Here is a 13998-nt window from a genome sequence, read left to right on the forward strand (position 1 = left end):
ATTTTTAAGAAAAATAAGTTCAAGGAACATAGATATTTGAGTTATGAGTCCAAAACCTGACATTTCAAGTAATGTTTAATTAAGACAACTTGATTTTTCCAGCAATGACAACATTAGGGTTTACAGTATACATCAACACCACAAAAAGTATTCATGTAGTCTCAACTCAAATGGATTAAATAAACTTTCATTTTACAAATTGAAATGTAATTGATTAATTTTATAGAAATTTAAATGCAATTAAATCAAGTTGTGACAAAATGTTCTGGAATTATGTTGCTTTAGTTCATTTTAATTAAGTAAATTGAACAAGCAGCAATAATGATTTTCTTTTGTGTTTCTAGTATTACTGTATAACTTATTGGATAATGTTATTCCAAATAAAAAAAAAAACATATCTTTAATCAAAATATAATAAATTGCTCTGCTTCGGAAACTACTTTTCTTTTTGTCTGATGTCACCAAGCTGTCTTCTTTTTCAACCCCTCCCCTCCGACCACCTTTTAAACAGAGTTCAATTTTCAAGATCCAATCAAATCCTGTTGTATAAAATCCCAATCCCATAAAGTCCCATCCTACTTTCTTTCCTCTTAAACATTTTGTTTCATTCACAAATTAAAATGGGTTGTGAACATCATTTCATGTTGATTTTAAACTCTTCACAACTTGACATTCTGAATGAAATCTTTGATCTGATGCATTTTTTGACATAAGGTCTAAGCTAAGCAACATGTCAACTCTACTATTTCTACTTAATTCACTTAAGTCAATTAAAGTGCGCTCTTCATTCATTCTGCAAAGTCCTCTGTTTACAATAAGTATTATGTCTGGGATATAGTATCACTAGGGGGGAGAAAGAATTGAATCAGTTTTCTACCATACTAACCTCGATTCTGTTTCCTCTCAGTATGGAGGAATGTGAAGCGCTGTGCACTAGAATGGCCATCATGGTGAACGGCAGGTTCCGCTGTCTGGGGAGCGTCCAGCACCTGAAGAACAGGTGAGACAGACATGTTTAGTACTTAGAAAAGCTGCATTAAAAATGAAAGTTTTTAGAAAGAAACAGTTTTTAGAGATTTTTATTAGAATTTGAAGATCATTTTTGAATGTGAATATCTGTGACCCTGCTTCCTCTTCCTCCAGGTTTGGTGATGGATACACCATCATTCTGAGGGTAGCGGGCCCTGACCCTGATCTGCAGCCGGTCATGAAGTTCATAGAGAGCGAGCTGCCGGGTAGCACCCTGAAAGAGAAACACAGAAACATGCTGCAATATATGCTTCCCTCCTCCCTCACGTCCCTCGCTCATATCTTCAGCATCCTTGCCAAGCACAAAGAGTTTCTCAGGATAGAGGACTACTCCGTGTCCCAGACCACTCTGGACCAGGTGAGAGGGCATTTTTAGCTATCTCATCTATCTATCAGAACAGAACTTTTACTAAGGGCATAATAAAGACCATATTTATTAAGGAAGTAAATGGGGTTGATTTCATTTTCTTTTTCTCATGTCAAGTCTAAAGCCATGTACGCACTGATACACTACAATGAGCCAACTATGGGTCCAGTGATAAGCACTGAAAAAAATTCCCTGCACAATAAACCCATAACCTGTGGCTTTTGTGTCCTTAAATGCTATAAAGGACTATCATAACAGAAATGTTTTTATTGTATGCTTTTAATGTGCCATTTTGACTGAATTCTGTTCTTCTTCATCAACAGGTATTTGTTAACTTTGCCAAGGACCAAAGTGACGACCATTCAGACAGCTCCATTCGTCGTAAAGAGACAATGGTGAACATGGCGTTACTCAGCCCTCTGTCTATCAAAGACAACATTGAGAAGCCCATGGAAAGCTTTGTGTGAGCTGGGCTCTCCCTTTACACTACAAGCTAAGTGGAGCCAATGGATTCAATGTGTTTCACAATGTTTTTGTGGCCTTTGTGCTGCAGTTCTGCCGTTCTGGCCTCCGCCTGAAGATACATGCCTGCATTGGTCAGCTGAGATGCAGATAATGCAGCCAAGATACTCAATGCAAGTCAATGCAAACAAATTAAAAAGACTTCTCTCTTGTTTCGAGCATGGCTCAGTCCAAGCCATGTTGGTTACAAGGTGTTAGAGTGTTAAACTTGAATATCTGTCATCATTTCTGGTGTAAAACGACTGCGCAGTTGTTTAGCAAAGGGGTCATCGATTTCATCACATGACGTAATTCGTGCCGATGGGTAAATGCCAATGATCAATAATTCAGGGTCAGTGTCTTTATATTGTATTTTCTTCAGAAGACTGGAAATCACATGCTGAAGAATCATAATCGTTTGTGTGGCAAGGGCTGAAATGTTCAATTGATTTTGTTTGTTATATGTCTTTATTTATAAGAGAACAATTGTTTAGCATTATTTTATAGGCTGTTCTATCAAAGGGCGCCTCACATTAACTTTGTACATGCCAATCAAAGTGGAGTAAACAATCTTTGTATTGAGTATGGGCAGTGTAGAACAATGCGAAGTGATTGATTTTGTAGAGTTTTTTTATAAAATAAAATGTATATATTATGTCACACTATGTAATAAATACCTCGACTGAAACTGAAATCCTAGAGTCGGAAGAATTTTTTTTTTTTTTTTTTTTTTTTGAAGGAAGTGAACGAAATCAAACACATAATGTGCCTTCTGTCCTTCAAAAGAACTCTGGAACATAATTTGAATTCTAAAATAGAAGACACCGTTAATTTCAGCCATATTACAAGAAGCCTTTCAGTACAGTAAGGGTGATCTGTCTATACATTCAGTCTGGATTGTGAAATCAGTATTTTGGATCTCGTTGGGAAAGGCGACAGTGATGCCTTTCGTCCAAGCACTTTACTTATGGTGTTAATTGGAACTTAATGACAAAATGTGTTCATTTCTTTGCACTGGATTTTCCACAGACAATGTATTCACCGTTTTTATATAGTGATCAGTTTTGGTCTGACCAAAAAACCCTATAAAAGTGATATTTCTCATTTAATACCTGTTTACAATTCCAATTTTCGGCTGTGGAATGTCTGTTACTTGCTTGTAGACTTACTGTATTTACACAATAAAACATGACATTTCTACAATCCTAATATTTGTTTGACCTCTTATTGAGGTATGAATTATTTTCAGTGTCAACCTGCTTAAAATTCTGCACCTTAAATCGCATCAATAAATGCATGCAATTATAATGTTCCTACATGTACATGAAATTCAAGTTGATTTCATTAGCATGTAAGAATTTATTGAAGAAAAGAGATGACATGACGTGTTGCACAGAACATTGATAGAATCATTTCTGGAATAGTTTGAGGTTATGTTGGAAGTCCCTTCAAGGAAAATATATTTTTTTGTCATCATTTATTGATCAACCTTCAGGCGAGTTAATTACCCTCAACACATAATACAGGCCTAATGAATAAAACCTACAAAATATCATGAATAAAGTGACAAAGTGATACTTAACTGACATGAAGCAAAGTGTCACTGTTTAACTGACTATCAACTGAATATTTTCTTCAGTAACACATCCATCTGCAAAATGCAGCTGGAACTTCTCAGAATTAAATATGTTCAGACAAAGTTCATAGTTTGATCTCTTTTACTGCATTAATGTAACCTCACTCCACATCTCTCCATTTTGGACTTTCAACTAGGAAGTCAAGCTATTTGATGGGTGAGAAAGCACAGGGGAACATGAGTTTATTCTTCTGTGACACCAGGTATGCAGCACTTTCCCTTACTGCAGAAAAATAAAACATAAAAATGTACAAAATTAAAGGTGCTTTCATATAGTAGTCAAATTATTGTTTGTACACTCAGAGTCATGAAACATGAGCAGAACGATTTTGTGTGTAAATTGTTGGTAAAACCATTCTTTAAAAAAAGCAAGCATGGTTTCACAAACAATTTACACAAAAATTTTGTTTAACCCTTTAAGCTCTGAAGGTGTTTTTAAAGATTTACTGTTTGAGTGGCATACCCAAAATTAAAGGATTACTTAACAAAAAAACAAAAACAAGGAGGGTCAAGGGTTTGGTATCATTGTAAAGAAAACTTTTCAAATGTTTTAATGATATAGATTATGATAAATTCTGAGACTCTCATACTAAAAAAAAAAAAAAAAAAAAATCAAAACAATTAAGCCAAAACGTTACTTTTTTCCTTATTTTTCTTATTTTACATTATATATCTCTGGGTGTAAATAAGGTGGCTCCGAAAAACTGCTTTTGTTTTGTTCCCAATCATGTCAACTCTGAGAAAATATTTGTGTTGATACAACAAAGCAATCAAATGTTTAACATTACAAATATAATTTATCATAGTGTACAAAAATGTCTCCATGTGTCCAAAAGCCTCTCCAAACAAATAAAACATAATAATTGTACATAAGAACTAAATACACAAACACAACAATAACTCAAGGTTTGCATAGCACACAGACATGATTTTAGTAATGAGATTTCACAGAATGAGTGCCTTTTGACTCAATGAGTCTGCATCATGGCGCCATCTCCTGGTGGCCATAGGTAACGTTGTGCTTCGTGTGGATTATCTAATGATTTATGCATCTGATTACCTTGTGTGTGGGCTTGTTTGAAAGATAATCAGCTCCTCTAATTAATGGTATGCAATATTTTATGTTCCGTATATTTTCGCTTATAACTTCATGAAAAATGCAGCATATAAGCAACACCAACATAATTGTCAAAGACATATACTTAGCATTTACTCACAATATTTTTGTCTGTGAGTAAAACAAATTTCAAATTACAAATGTCTGCAAATGTTTAAAGCACTTGTTATGTTTTGGTCATAATGCCTGCATGCATTGGAAAGTAGAGCTTCTAAACTTTCAAACGATACCTGTTTTGTGTTGGTCAAGACTGTAGTTATTAATATATTGACGATTATTTATTTTTTCCTCGCGGCCCGCTGGCGGGCCCATCCAAACTTAAAGGGTTAAACCAGTAACAAAGAACTGAAGTGAAATACATTGAGATAAAATGACGTCAAGTCTCAGTCAAGTCAACAAAGGCAAGGCAAAATAGCTCAGAATGCTCTCATAATGGCAGTATGATACTATCTGCTGTAATAAGCCACGTTTAATGTACCTGCTGCAACCACTCTGACATCTCCATGAGATTTATGCCGAATCGCTGCTCGCTCGTCTGCACTCTTGTACCACCATAAAACATGCACTGCACACAAAACACAAACGTCAGAATACCGTTTATAAAAACAATTTGGAATCTTTCCATGATATTCATTAATACTGTCACTACACTTGACATTATTCATATATTAAAATTATTATATAGGTTACAGCTGTGAAATAAATATGAAGTGAATGTTTTTTTGTGGGATAAAAGTTAATCTAAAACATATCTGCTTACTGTCTTGTCTGCACTCACCTTGATTGAGCTGTCCAAATTCAGAGTGAAAAACCCCCACTGAATGAGTGTACCCTGATCCTGTGTGGGTCCCCACTGCCGCCTGAAACGCCGCACCCCACACCGCCGGGCCACCCGGCTTCATCTGGAAGGTGGCCAGCTCAAACACTCCTATAGATGATTATACTTTAATTACACACTAAAAACCTTTTTAATTATTCCTCCTAGATTGTCTGAAAAGTGTGCATTCATTTGTTTTGTAAATGATAAAACTTTTCTGCATATTTGAAAACAGTCTGTTAATAGCTATGTTTTTGGTGATGAACACATTTTAAAGGTTATTTGTATCTTTTTTCAATGTTAAAATATTTTCTCCTATTACAGATTAACCCTTGAATGAAGTTCATTAATTTATAAATGATGCTATAAAAATAGTAACAAAGAAGTAGTTATGGGTCCATTTGACCCGGTTCATATAAAGACTTATGAGAAAGCTGTAATATGCCAGAAAATGTGTACTTTAAAATTGTAATGCAGTGCCAAAACATTAACAAAATGACACCAGAGCCTAAAGCTAGAACAACAGAAACCAATATCAATATGATGTTTTGGCCATGATGGGAATTAATGTGTTTGTGTGTGTGTGCATGTGGTTGAAGTAAAACCTGACCCACACACACCCACACCTACCCACACATACACAAACACACATGCATGCATATAAGCACACACACACACAAATAAATACTGTACATAAACATATTGGAGCATTTACTTTATATAAAATCAGTCAATTTTACATTTGTAAATAAGAGTAAGGAGTTGGCAAACCTGGCATCCAATTAAAGAAAAGAGATTGGAGGTGTGGGTTAGAGCTACTTTGACCTATAAAAAGCACTCAAACACTTTGAGTTTGCTATTCACAAGGAGCATCTGCTGATGTGGACCATGCCTCGCAAAAAAGATCTCAGAAGACCTACAATCAAGAATTGTTGTTTTGCATAAAGCTGGATAGGGTTACAAAGTTTTCTGGAAGGGCTTAGATGTTCATCCGTCCACAGTTAGACAAATTGTCTATAAATTGACAATTTAGTACTGTGGCTACTCTCCCTAGAAGTGGCCGTCCATCCAAGATTACTCAAAGGGCACACCGCAGAATGCTCAATGAGGATAAAAAGAAACTAGAGTGACAGCTAAAGACTTGAAGGAAACATCTCTGTTCATGAGTTTCTATATGGAAAACATTAAACAGGCATGGTGTCCATGTCAGGACACCAAGAAGGATGCCACTGCTTTCCAACAAAAACATTGCTGCGTGTCTGAAGTATGCCATAGACCACCATAACACTCCACAGCGCTACTGGGAAAATGTTTTGTGGACTGATGAAACTAAGGTTGAATTGTTTGGGAAGAACACGCAGCACTATGTATGGTGTAAAAAGGCACCACATTCCAACATGAAAACATAATTTCAATGGTGAAGTACGGTGGAGGGAGCATCATGATTTGGGGCTGCTTTGCTGCATCGGGGCCTGTGCCGCTTGCCATCATCAAGGGAAAAATGAATTCCCAAGTTTATCAAGATATCCTAGTAGAAGAAGGTTCAGCAGATGTTGGGTGATGCAGCAGGACAATGAAACATAGAAGTAAATCCACTACAGAACTACTTCAAAAAAAGAAAATCCAACTTTTGGAGTGGCCCAGTCAGAGCCCAGACTTTAACCCAACAGAGATGCTGTGGAATGACCTCAAGAGAGCCGTTAACACCAGACATCCTAAGAATATGGCTGAGCTGAATCATTTCTGTAAGGAATAGTGGTCCAAAATTCCTTCTGAAAGTTGTGCAGGTTTGATCAGCTACCGGAAACGCTTGGTTGAGGTTACAGCACTGTGAATGTTAATGGGACGTGTTCTATAAAGACATGAAAGATTATCATTTTTTTGTGTGTCGTTAAGAATAAGCCTTTAGACCAAAAGAATTTTAAGACCACAAGAAAGTTGAATTACTGAAGTGTGTCCAAACGTTTGACTTGTAGTGTATATGATAATTCCATCAACCGCATATAGTTCTCACCTCCCTCTTTGGGTGGCTTCTGAATTTTACTCCAGGGTACGAGGTATGTGACTTCATTATCCTGAGAGCTCAGCATTGGCATTGCTTTAGAGATGTACTGCTCAATCCAGCAAGGGTCCTGAGCCAAGGATGCCCGCACAGATGCCCGCTGGGCGTAGCTGTCTAAACAACATCACAGCAATGGCAGAAAAAGAGGGGTTACTATTATGGGGTTCTATGCAGAGTTGTACTTTGTCTTAAGAAATGTTACATTTAATAAACACATAATATCTTTGAGGCAATACAGTAAAAAACTATTTCATTCCTTTTGAACTGGCAAACTTTGATGATAAAAGGTGTGTGGAGTGACGAGGACCATAATCCGTACTTGGGGTCAGGTGCCCTAGTGCATTCATTTAAGTGTTTAATTGCATTAGAACCCTATAAAGCATAGAATAGACGTCTAATAATTTAATAGCCATGCTGAAGTTCTCACCATACTTCCAGATGTGGAAAACCTGATTGAGACCCCCATATTCCACAGTCCAGTAGCCAATAAGCTCTGAGTGGGCAGTCCGCAGGTGGATCTTCTCATTGGTCAGTTTGAGGAAGGCAGTATTGAGATGAGGCTGGATTGAATAGGTGCGGAACTCATAAAAGGTTTCGTGTTGCTGCTGTGGTCCAGTGGATATTGATGCCCTGGGCTGCTCAGGAAATAGAAAACAAGCTGTTAGTGACACCAAGTGTTCATTTCTGATATTGAACTGCTGCCTTGACAATACATTTGCACTTGAATCTATATGTGATTAACTGAGATGCAAAACATGCAATATTTGAGGCTGGTGTTGACACTGCAGCACCATTAGAGTGGAACTTCATAATATATGATGTATGTACATGATCCACAATCAAAGGAATCATTAGAATCTTGTGATATGGTGGATTTCACAAGGAAATACGTTTAAATAAGCTTCTTAAAAAATAAAAAAAGTCAAGAGTCTCTATCCAAACCATCATGATCTGTACAGCACATTTAAAAACCTAGAAAATGCTGTCTCATGTTAAAGATAAACTACAAATGTTTACATTCTGCAAAATCACACTGGCTATACTGACTGAAGTACAGAGGTCAAACTCTATCCAGTAAGGTCCCAAATCTTATATGCAATATGCCTACATCCATCTTTTTTCTTTCTCAAAACAAGGCAAATCAATACTTAACTGAGTATCACAAACCATACGCAAGGGCATAGTCATAACATAGGAACTAGGATAGAGTATTTATATGATCTATATTATAGGGATATTCTATAAGCCGGCTAATTTAATAGTTTCTATTTTGATTACTAATTTCAGCTGGTCTTCTGCAATGTTCAAAGGCGTTTGTAATTTCTGACATTGTCAAGTAATGAACAATAACAGGGGAGTTACATGATAAACATGTTTGACAATGGGGGGACGTTCACTGACACACACACACACACACACACACACACACACACACACACACACACACACACACACACACACACAATCATCATCAATTTAATCACTTTTAAAGTTGGTCCTGCGCAGAAAACTGACGCAAATGAAAAGATTTCAGTTGTTGTTGACAAATTGTAAATCAAATAAAACGTAGTACTGACGATTAAAGTGTTAAACAATATAAACTCACCGCAGGTCGCTTTTTCAAAGAGAGAAAGCGCTCTGTGAGAAAAGCCGCTTTCCGAAAGGCGCTTCGTAACTGAGTTATTTTGTTCATTGTGAGTGTCATAATGCAACTACTGCAGCGCGATTGACAAGCCAAGTCAGACGTGCAGTTCTGAACGAAGTGCACTGAGTACGGAAGCCGAGAAGTTATACCCAATGCGCCGCATATTGGCACATAAACTTGCTTTTTGCAGTTTTTCTCAATCGCTTTGGCTCAATTCTCGAATGAGAATCATTTTATTTATTTTTTCAAAACAATAAGTTCAAATCTCTGAACAATTATTTTCATGTTCACACCAGATTTGAATTTCTTATTCATTTAAGCAAATTGCACGTGTGTGCAAAAGAGTAAGTACAACTGTCTACAATTTGCACAATAACTAAATGCACATGGCTTGCTGGTCAAAACTGTTGATTCTCAGTGAAATTGTCATACTCTTCACAGCTTCTAAACACTCTTTCATTGTGTGAGACATCACATGCAAAATGATCCATTCAATTATCAAAATCTGTCAGACATACAGTACATATTCCATAAATATCTATGACAGGGAATGTTTTTTCATTGTTGCATTTTTTTTTTTTTTTTTTTTTTTTGTGCATGGATGTCATCTTGTGGCAATTTTCTGTTCATTATATATGACTTTACATGTAAGAAATGTGTAAAAATGGACATGCAAATGTGAATTTTCTGTTTACATGTAACACATTGATACAGAAATAAATTTACTGTATACATACAAATGTGCATATCCTTTCTCTGTGTAATACAGTGCTGTACAGTATTGACTTTTCCCAGTAAGCTTTTACCTACTGTTTGAAATCGGTATCTAAAAAGCTCAGTGTGATACACAATAGCATTCAGCTAGACAAAACTGACATTCTTGTATAGTACAGTAAGCAGTCAGTGTCAATAAAAATGAACCTTGTATATAACAAACATTTCCAGGGTTGACTGCCATGGTGAAAAAACATCTAAACATTTTGACCAGTACGGCTCACATGATGACAAAAAAAAAACCTTTTCATTTGGTGGCACTGACCAATTTACTGTCACAATAACTAGGTTTTGAAGCATGAATTAAATGTTTTGGGTGAGTTACTGCATTTTGCAGACATGCAATAGAGTTGTGATATCCCATGAAACAGTTGTGACAATTGCACTTACAGTTTACAGAATGTTAAGACCGTTTCAAAAAAATGAGCCAAAGCAATTGAGAAAAACTGTAAGATATCAGACAGTTTGTACAGTTGACTATATTTATGAAAGCATTTAACACACATTAAACGTATATATTATTTTATTATATTTCATAGATTAAAAACTAGATAGGTGTGTCAAGACAAACTTTGATGTTGACTTGAAAAAGCCTAGTACTGAAGATTAAAATAGTAAAAGCTTGAAAAGGCCCAAAAGAACAAAAAGAAGAAAAAAAAATTATCAGACAGACAGACGGATAGATAGATAGATAGATAGACAGACAGACAGACAGCAGCTTAAATGTCTTGTTTATTTATAAATAAAATAAATAATAATAATATTTAAAAAATAACCTTGCTTTGCGGGGGCCCCTGGTGGTTCGTTTTTACCATGAGCTAGAAATGGCCCTGAGTATAGCTCTGCTGAGAGATTAAGGCTACTTCATGCACTACTGAAAGAAGAAACTAAACTAGATCGAACCAGTATAGAGAGGGAAGTGGACAACCCAGACCTAAAACAACAAGACAAGAACATCAGAGTGTCTAGTTTGAGAAACAGACCCCCTCAAAGATCCTAAACTGGCAGCTTCAATGACTAGTACATGCCAAACAACAATTTCACCTACAACACTGAAGAGAAAACTCTGGGATTCTGGCCTTTTAGGTAGACTTTCAAAGACACAGGCAAATAAGAAGAAATGGGTGGAATGTGCAAAAGAATAGAAAAGTGTGAGTGGTTAATGTTTAGATATGAGTATCATGGGATGGTTGAATCAAAGTGTGAGGGTTTGAGCTGTTGTTAGAAAATACATTTCATGAGAAGCACCTTACAAGTCAAAGACATCTCTAGTAAGTGCTGCAGAAAGCATGGGATAAAACTTGAATATCTAGAATAAACTGACTGATAGAATGCCTAAGGCATCATTGCTGCAAGTGGAGGACACTTGGATGAAAAGAAAGTTTGAAGAATGCAGCATTTATTTAATTGTCATTTTCAACATTATTAATGTCTTTGCTGTAATTCGTCATGTCAACTACCCTGATACAGGTATACTGTACATATTGTTTTGTGAATTATTAACAAAAATTCCCCAGTCCTATTCATCCTGCTTAATTATTCACTAACGTTTGATCATAATTATTATTACGCAATTGTTATCTGCATTCAAAGTTTAGTGGAATTCCATTCATTTAGCTTTGGGGCCAATAAACAGAGACCCCCCAACACCCCCCACCCCCAGCCAAACCTGTTTTTGGGGACATTAAACAGGCCAGTGCATTTTGGATTGTGCTCAGCAATTTTTGGACAGACTGGAATGTTTATCCCTAATGAGACAATAGAGAGGCTCTGTTCACACTGTTGTTGACAGGGGATGGTGTGCCGGTAGGTGGGGCGAACAGCCATCAAAATATAAGCACCTCTTCTCCACCTCTTCAAATATTACAGCACTCACAAACAAGCTGGTCAGTTGAGGGAAAGAAGTTATCAGGTTCATAAAGCATTACAAAGGAAAGGCCTTTTGACAGTGAAAGATACTTCCAGAATTTGCAAATCCAGATTTGTGTTTTGACAAACCTTTGAGCATCATGACTGGAACAGCAGTGCTACTGATGAGCGTTTTCCTCCTTCTCTCTGCTGGTGAGTCAAGGTGATCCCTTTACTGTGATTCCTAAATTAGAATGGTATTATTGGAATGGGATACCACCAACAAAACCTATCTCTGCTTCTTCCAGGTGCAGAGGACAAATCAAGACTCTACCGAAGGGTAAGCGAACACTGGACCCTAGATATGACCCAACAGAAGATGAAGTGTAATTTGCAGTTAATCACTGTGGATTGTGTGTGTTTATCTGATAGCCTGCATGTGGAGGTTTGAGTGTCAATCAAGCATGTCCTCTTAATTACTCTCCTGTGTGTGGAAATGATGGCATCTCATACGTCAATGAATGTGCCCTGTGTGTACAGAGAATGTGAGTCCATTTGTTTGCTTCATTCTAGGTAGTTTTACATATATATGGATAATAAATTATTACATTTTTAACATTGCACTGAATTCTTGTAAAGACTATATCCCTTCACTAACAATGAAACATATTTATTTATTTTGCCCTTAATTTCTTATGCTGTCAGTAAGTAATTGAGCTGTAATGCTTGTATGGTTGCTGGGATGTTAAATCACTAATAGGATGTTTGTTTTTTAGGCACACTAATGCTGACATCTTGATTGTGAAAGAAGGGCGCTGCTGAGGTGGAGAAATCCCTTACATCATCACTTCTCCTTTTCTTATCTATGTTCGTTAGAAGTGTTATTTGCTATGCACATCTAGACCTGTTTTGCACTTAGGATGTCATCAGTATACCTATACAGATGTGTGCATGTTTTAAGTACTTAGCTGAATAATGATGTGTGTCAGTTTTATAATATTTGAGTGATCTAATCATTTACAGCTATTGCATTTACTGATTGCTCCCTTCAATTTATTTCTCATTTAATCAGTTTGGATTACATCGATGCTGTGCTGTCTTGCTGAGATATATTTAAGCTATTATTATTAGCCTATTATTATTATTCTGTAGGAGCTTCTCAGAGTGCAATATGTCAAGAGTGAGTGTTTTTGAGATACATCTCATTTTTCTATATATGGTAACAAGATCGTTTATACTTTTATTTTAAGATTTTGCTAATAAAATGAACCTACTGAGCTTCATTTATGTCTCATATTTCTACAGTGTTAATTTGTACAATTTAATAGTTTTATCATATAATTGTTACATTGTTAAAATAGTTTTTTGTAAATAGATAAATAAGTACATTTTTAAAACTGGCACCAAGACCAATAAGGTTGGTGCTAGAAACTTTATTCAGATGTTTTTGCAAGTTGAGCATGTTGTATAGTACATTTTTATCAGTAATCTTTGAATTTTCTTACGAAAGTACCAACGAAACATGTCGTTCCACCATAAATGGTATTTATAGCAAAGTGACCTTTTTATAAAAACACGACTGTTTCGTCATAAAGCAGCAGATGTCCCGGCGGCGGAACTAAATTTTCTGACCTTTGTTTTGGGGGACTATTTTAACTGACGTACCAAAACAATGAACCGTTCACTCACATGTGAGTTTTGACGCAAAACATTTCCGCTTCTCCAATTAACTTTTTATTTTTTATTTTATTATTATTATTATTATTATTTTATATCCTTTAATTAATTATATAAAGCGTTTTTAAAATATTGCGACAATAACTTTCTGGAAGTATTTATGAAACATGTTTATTAAAATTAATTTGCGACGACGAGCACTCTTGATGCAAGTTAGATAATACTCTCTCACTAATGTTTAGAAATAATAAATTAAAGGAATTTCAAGTAAGTAAACACCTCGTTTGTGCGCTATAATCCCTATGCTGAGACTGTTGTCGTTAAACGTTGGAGGTCTTACAGTGCACAGGACACCAAGTCATAAATTCAGTACAGCATCTGTCATGGCAAAAAGTAAGTTTGAGTACGTGAGAAACTTTGAGCTTGACGACACGTGTTTGAGAAACTGCTACATTGTGGTTCGACTGGATGGACGCAACTTCCATAAGTAAGTCCATCTCTGTAATTAATAATGCTGGTAATAGG

At 36.1% G+C, this 13998-nt stretch overlaps 4 protein-coding genes across 7 annotated transcripts in view; 3 read left to right on the forward strand and 1 right to left on the reverse strand.

Moving 5' to 3' along the window:
• Positions 1–2632, forward strand: part of abca1b (ATP-binding cassette, sub-family A (ABC1), member 1B) — a 52383-nt gene extending 49751 nt beyond the window's left edge. For both annotated transcript variants that reach the window (XM_051649296.1, XM_051649297.1), the window contains 3 exons: positions 908–1000; positions 1144–1387; positions 1720–2632. In XM_051649296.1, the coding sequence (XP_051505256.1) occupies positions 908–1000; positions 1144–1387; positions 1720–1863 (481 nt within the window). In that variant the 3' untranslated portion in view covers positions 1864–2632. The remainder of the gene's footprint in view (positions 1–907; positions 1001–1143; positions 1388–1719) is intronic.
• LOC127412730 (protein NipSnap homolog 3A-like) lies at positions 963–10875 on the reverse strand. 3 transcript variants are annotated; one of them, XR_007892471.1, is made up of 7 exons: positions 9136–9303; positions 7957–8164; positions 7482–7643; positions 5429–5578; positions 5129–5215; positions 1129–1243; positions 963–989 (listed from the first exon to the last, which is right to left on the reverse strand). XR_007892471.1 is itself a non-coding variant. In XM_051649338.1 (6 exons), exons 1-6 carry the CDS (start codon positions 10761–10763, stop codon positions 3680–3682), a joined length of 723 nt encoding a protein of 240 aa, XP_051505298.1. In that variant the 5' UTR covers positions 10764–10875; the 3' UTR covers positions 3237–3679. The 3 variants fall into 3 exon arrangements, 2 of the variants coding, with proteins under 2 accessions (XP_051505298.1, XP_051505297.1); XM_051649338.1 differs by lacking the exons at positions 963–989; positions 1129–1243; positions 9136–9303 and adding exons at positions 3237–3756; positions 10725–10875; XM_051649337.1 differs by lacking the exons at positions 963–989; positions 1129–1243 and adding an exon at positions 3237–3756.
• A 926-nt stretch (positions 10876–11801) lies between these two features.
• Positions 11802–13079, forward strand: LOC127412735 (probable pancreatic secretory proteinase inhibitor). Its single transcript, XM_051649345.1, has 4 exons — positions 11802–12009; positions 12105–12136; positions 12229–12341; positions 12573–13079. Exons 1-4 carry the CDS (start codon positions 11958–11960, stop codon positions 12616–12618), a joined length of 243 nt encoding a protein of 80 aa, XP_051505305.1. The 5' UTR covers positions 11802–11957; the 3' UTR covers positions 12619–13079.
• A 363-nt stretch (positions 13080–13442) lies between these two features.
• The window catches only part of LOC127412728 (probable tRNA(His) guanylyltransferase), a 4534-nt gene continuing 3978 nt past the window's right edge, over positions 13443–13998 (forward strand). The window contains exon 1 of the mRNA XM_051649335.1: positions 13443–13960. Within this exon, the coding sequence (XP_051505295.1) occupies positions 13776–13960 (185 nt within the window). The 5' untranslated portion in view covers positions 13443–13775. The remainder of the gene's footprint in view (positions 13961–13998) is intronic.

Source organism: Myxocyprinus asiaticus, chromosome 22, assembly GCF_019703515.2.
Source record: "Myxocyprinus asiaticus isolate MX2 ecotype Aquarium Trade chromosome 22, UBuf_Myxa_2, whole genome shotgun sequence".
In the NCBI taxonomy this organism is placed as follows: Eukaryota; Metazoa; Chordata; class Actinopteri; order Cypriniformes; family Catostomidae; genus Myxocyprinus; species Myxocyprinus asiaticus.

Coding starts and splice junctions, on each gene's coding strand:
- LOC127412730 (XM_051649337.1), bottom strand. CDS start 9,234: ATGACACTCACAATGAACAAAATAACTCAGTTACGAAGCGCCTTTCGG. Junction 5,579..7,481: donor GAAGCCACCCAAAGAGGGAG/GTGAGAACTATA, acceptor AATCATCTATAG/GAGTGTTTGAGCTGGCCACC. Junction 5,216..5,428: donor ATTTGGACAGCTCAATCAAG/GTGAGTGCAGAC, acceptor TTTTGTGTGCAG/TGCATGTTTTATGGTGGTAC.
- LOC127412735 (XM_051649345.1), top strand. CDS start 11,958: ATGACTGGAACAGCAGTGCTACTGATGAGCGTTTTCCTCCTTCTCTCT. Junction 12,010..12,104: donor TTTCCTCCTTCTCTCTGCTG/GTGAGTCAAGGT, acceptor TGCTTCTTCCAG/GTGCAGAGGACAAATCAAGA. Junction 12,137..12,228: donor AATCAAGACTCTACCGAAGG/GTAAGCGAACAC, acceptor TTTATCTGATAG/CCTGCATGTGGAGGTTTGAG.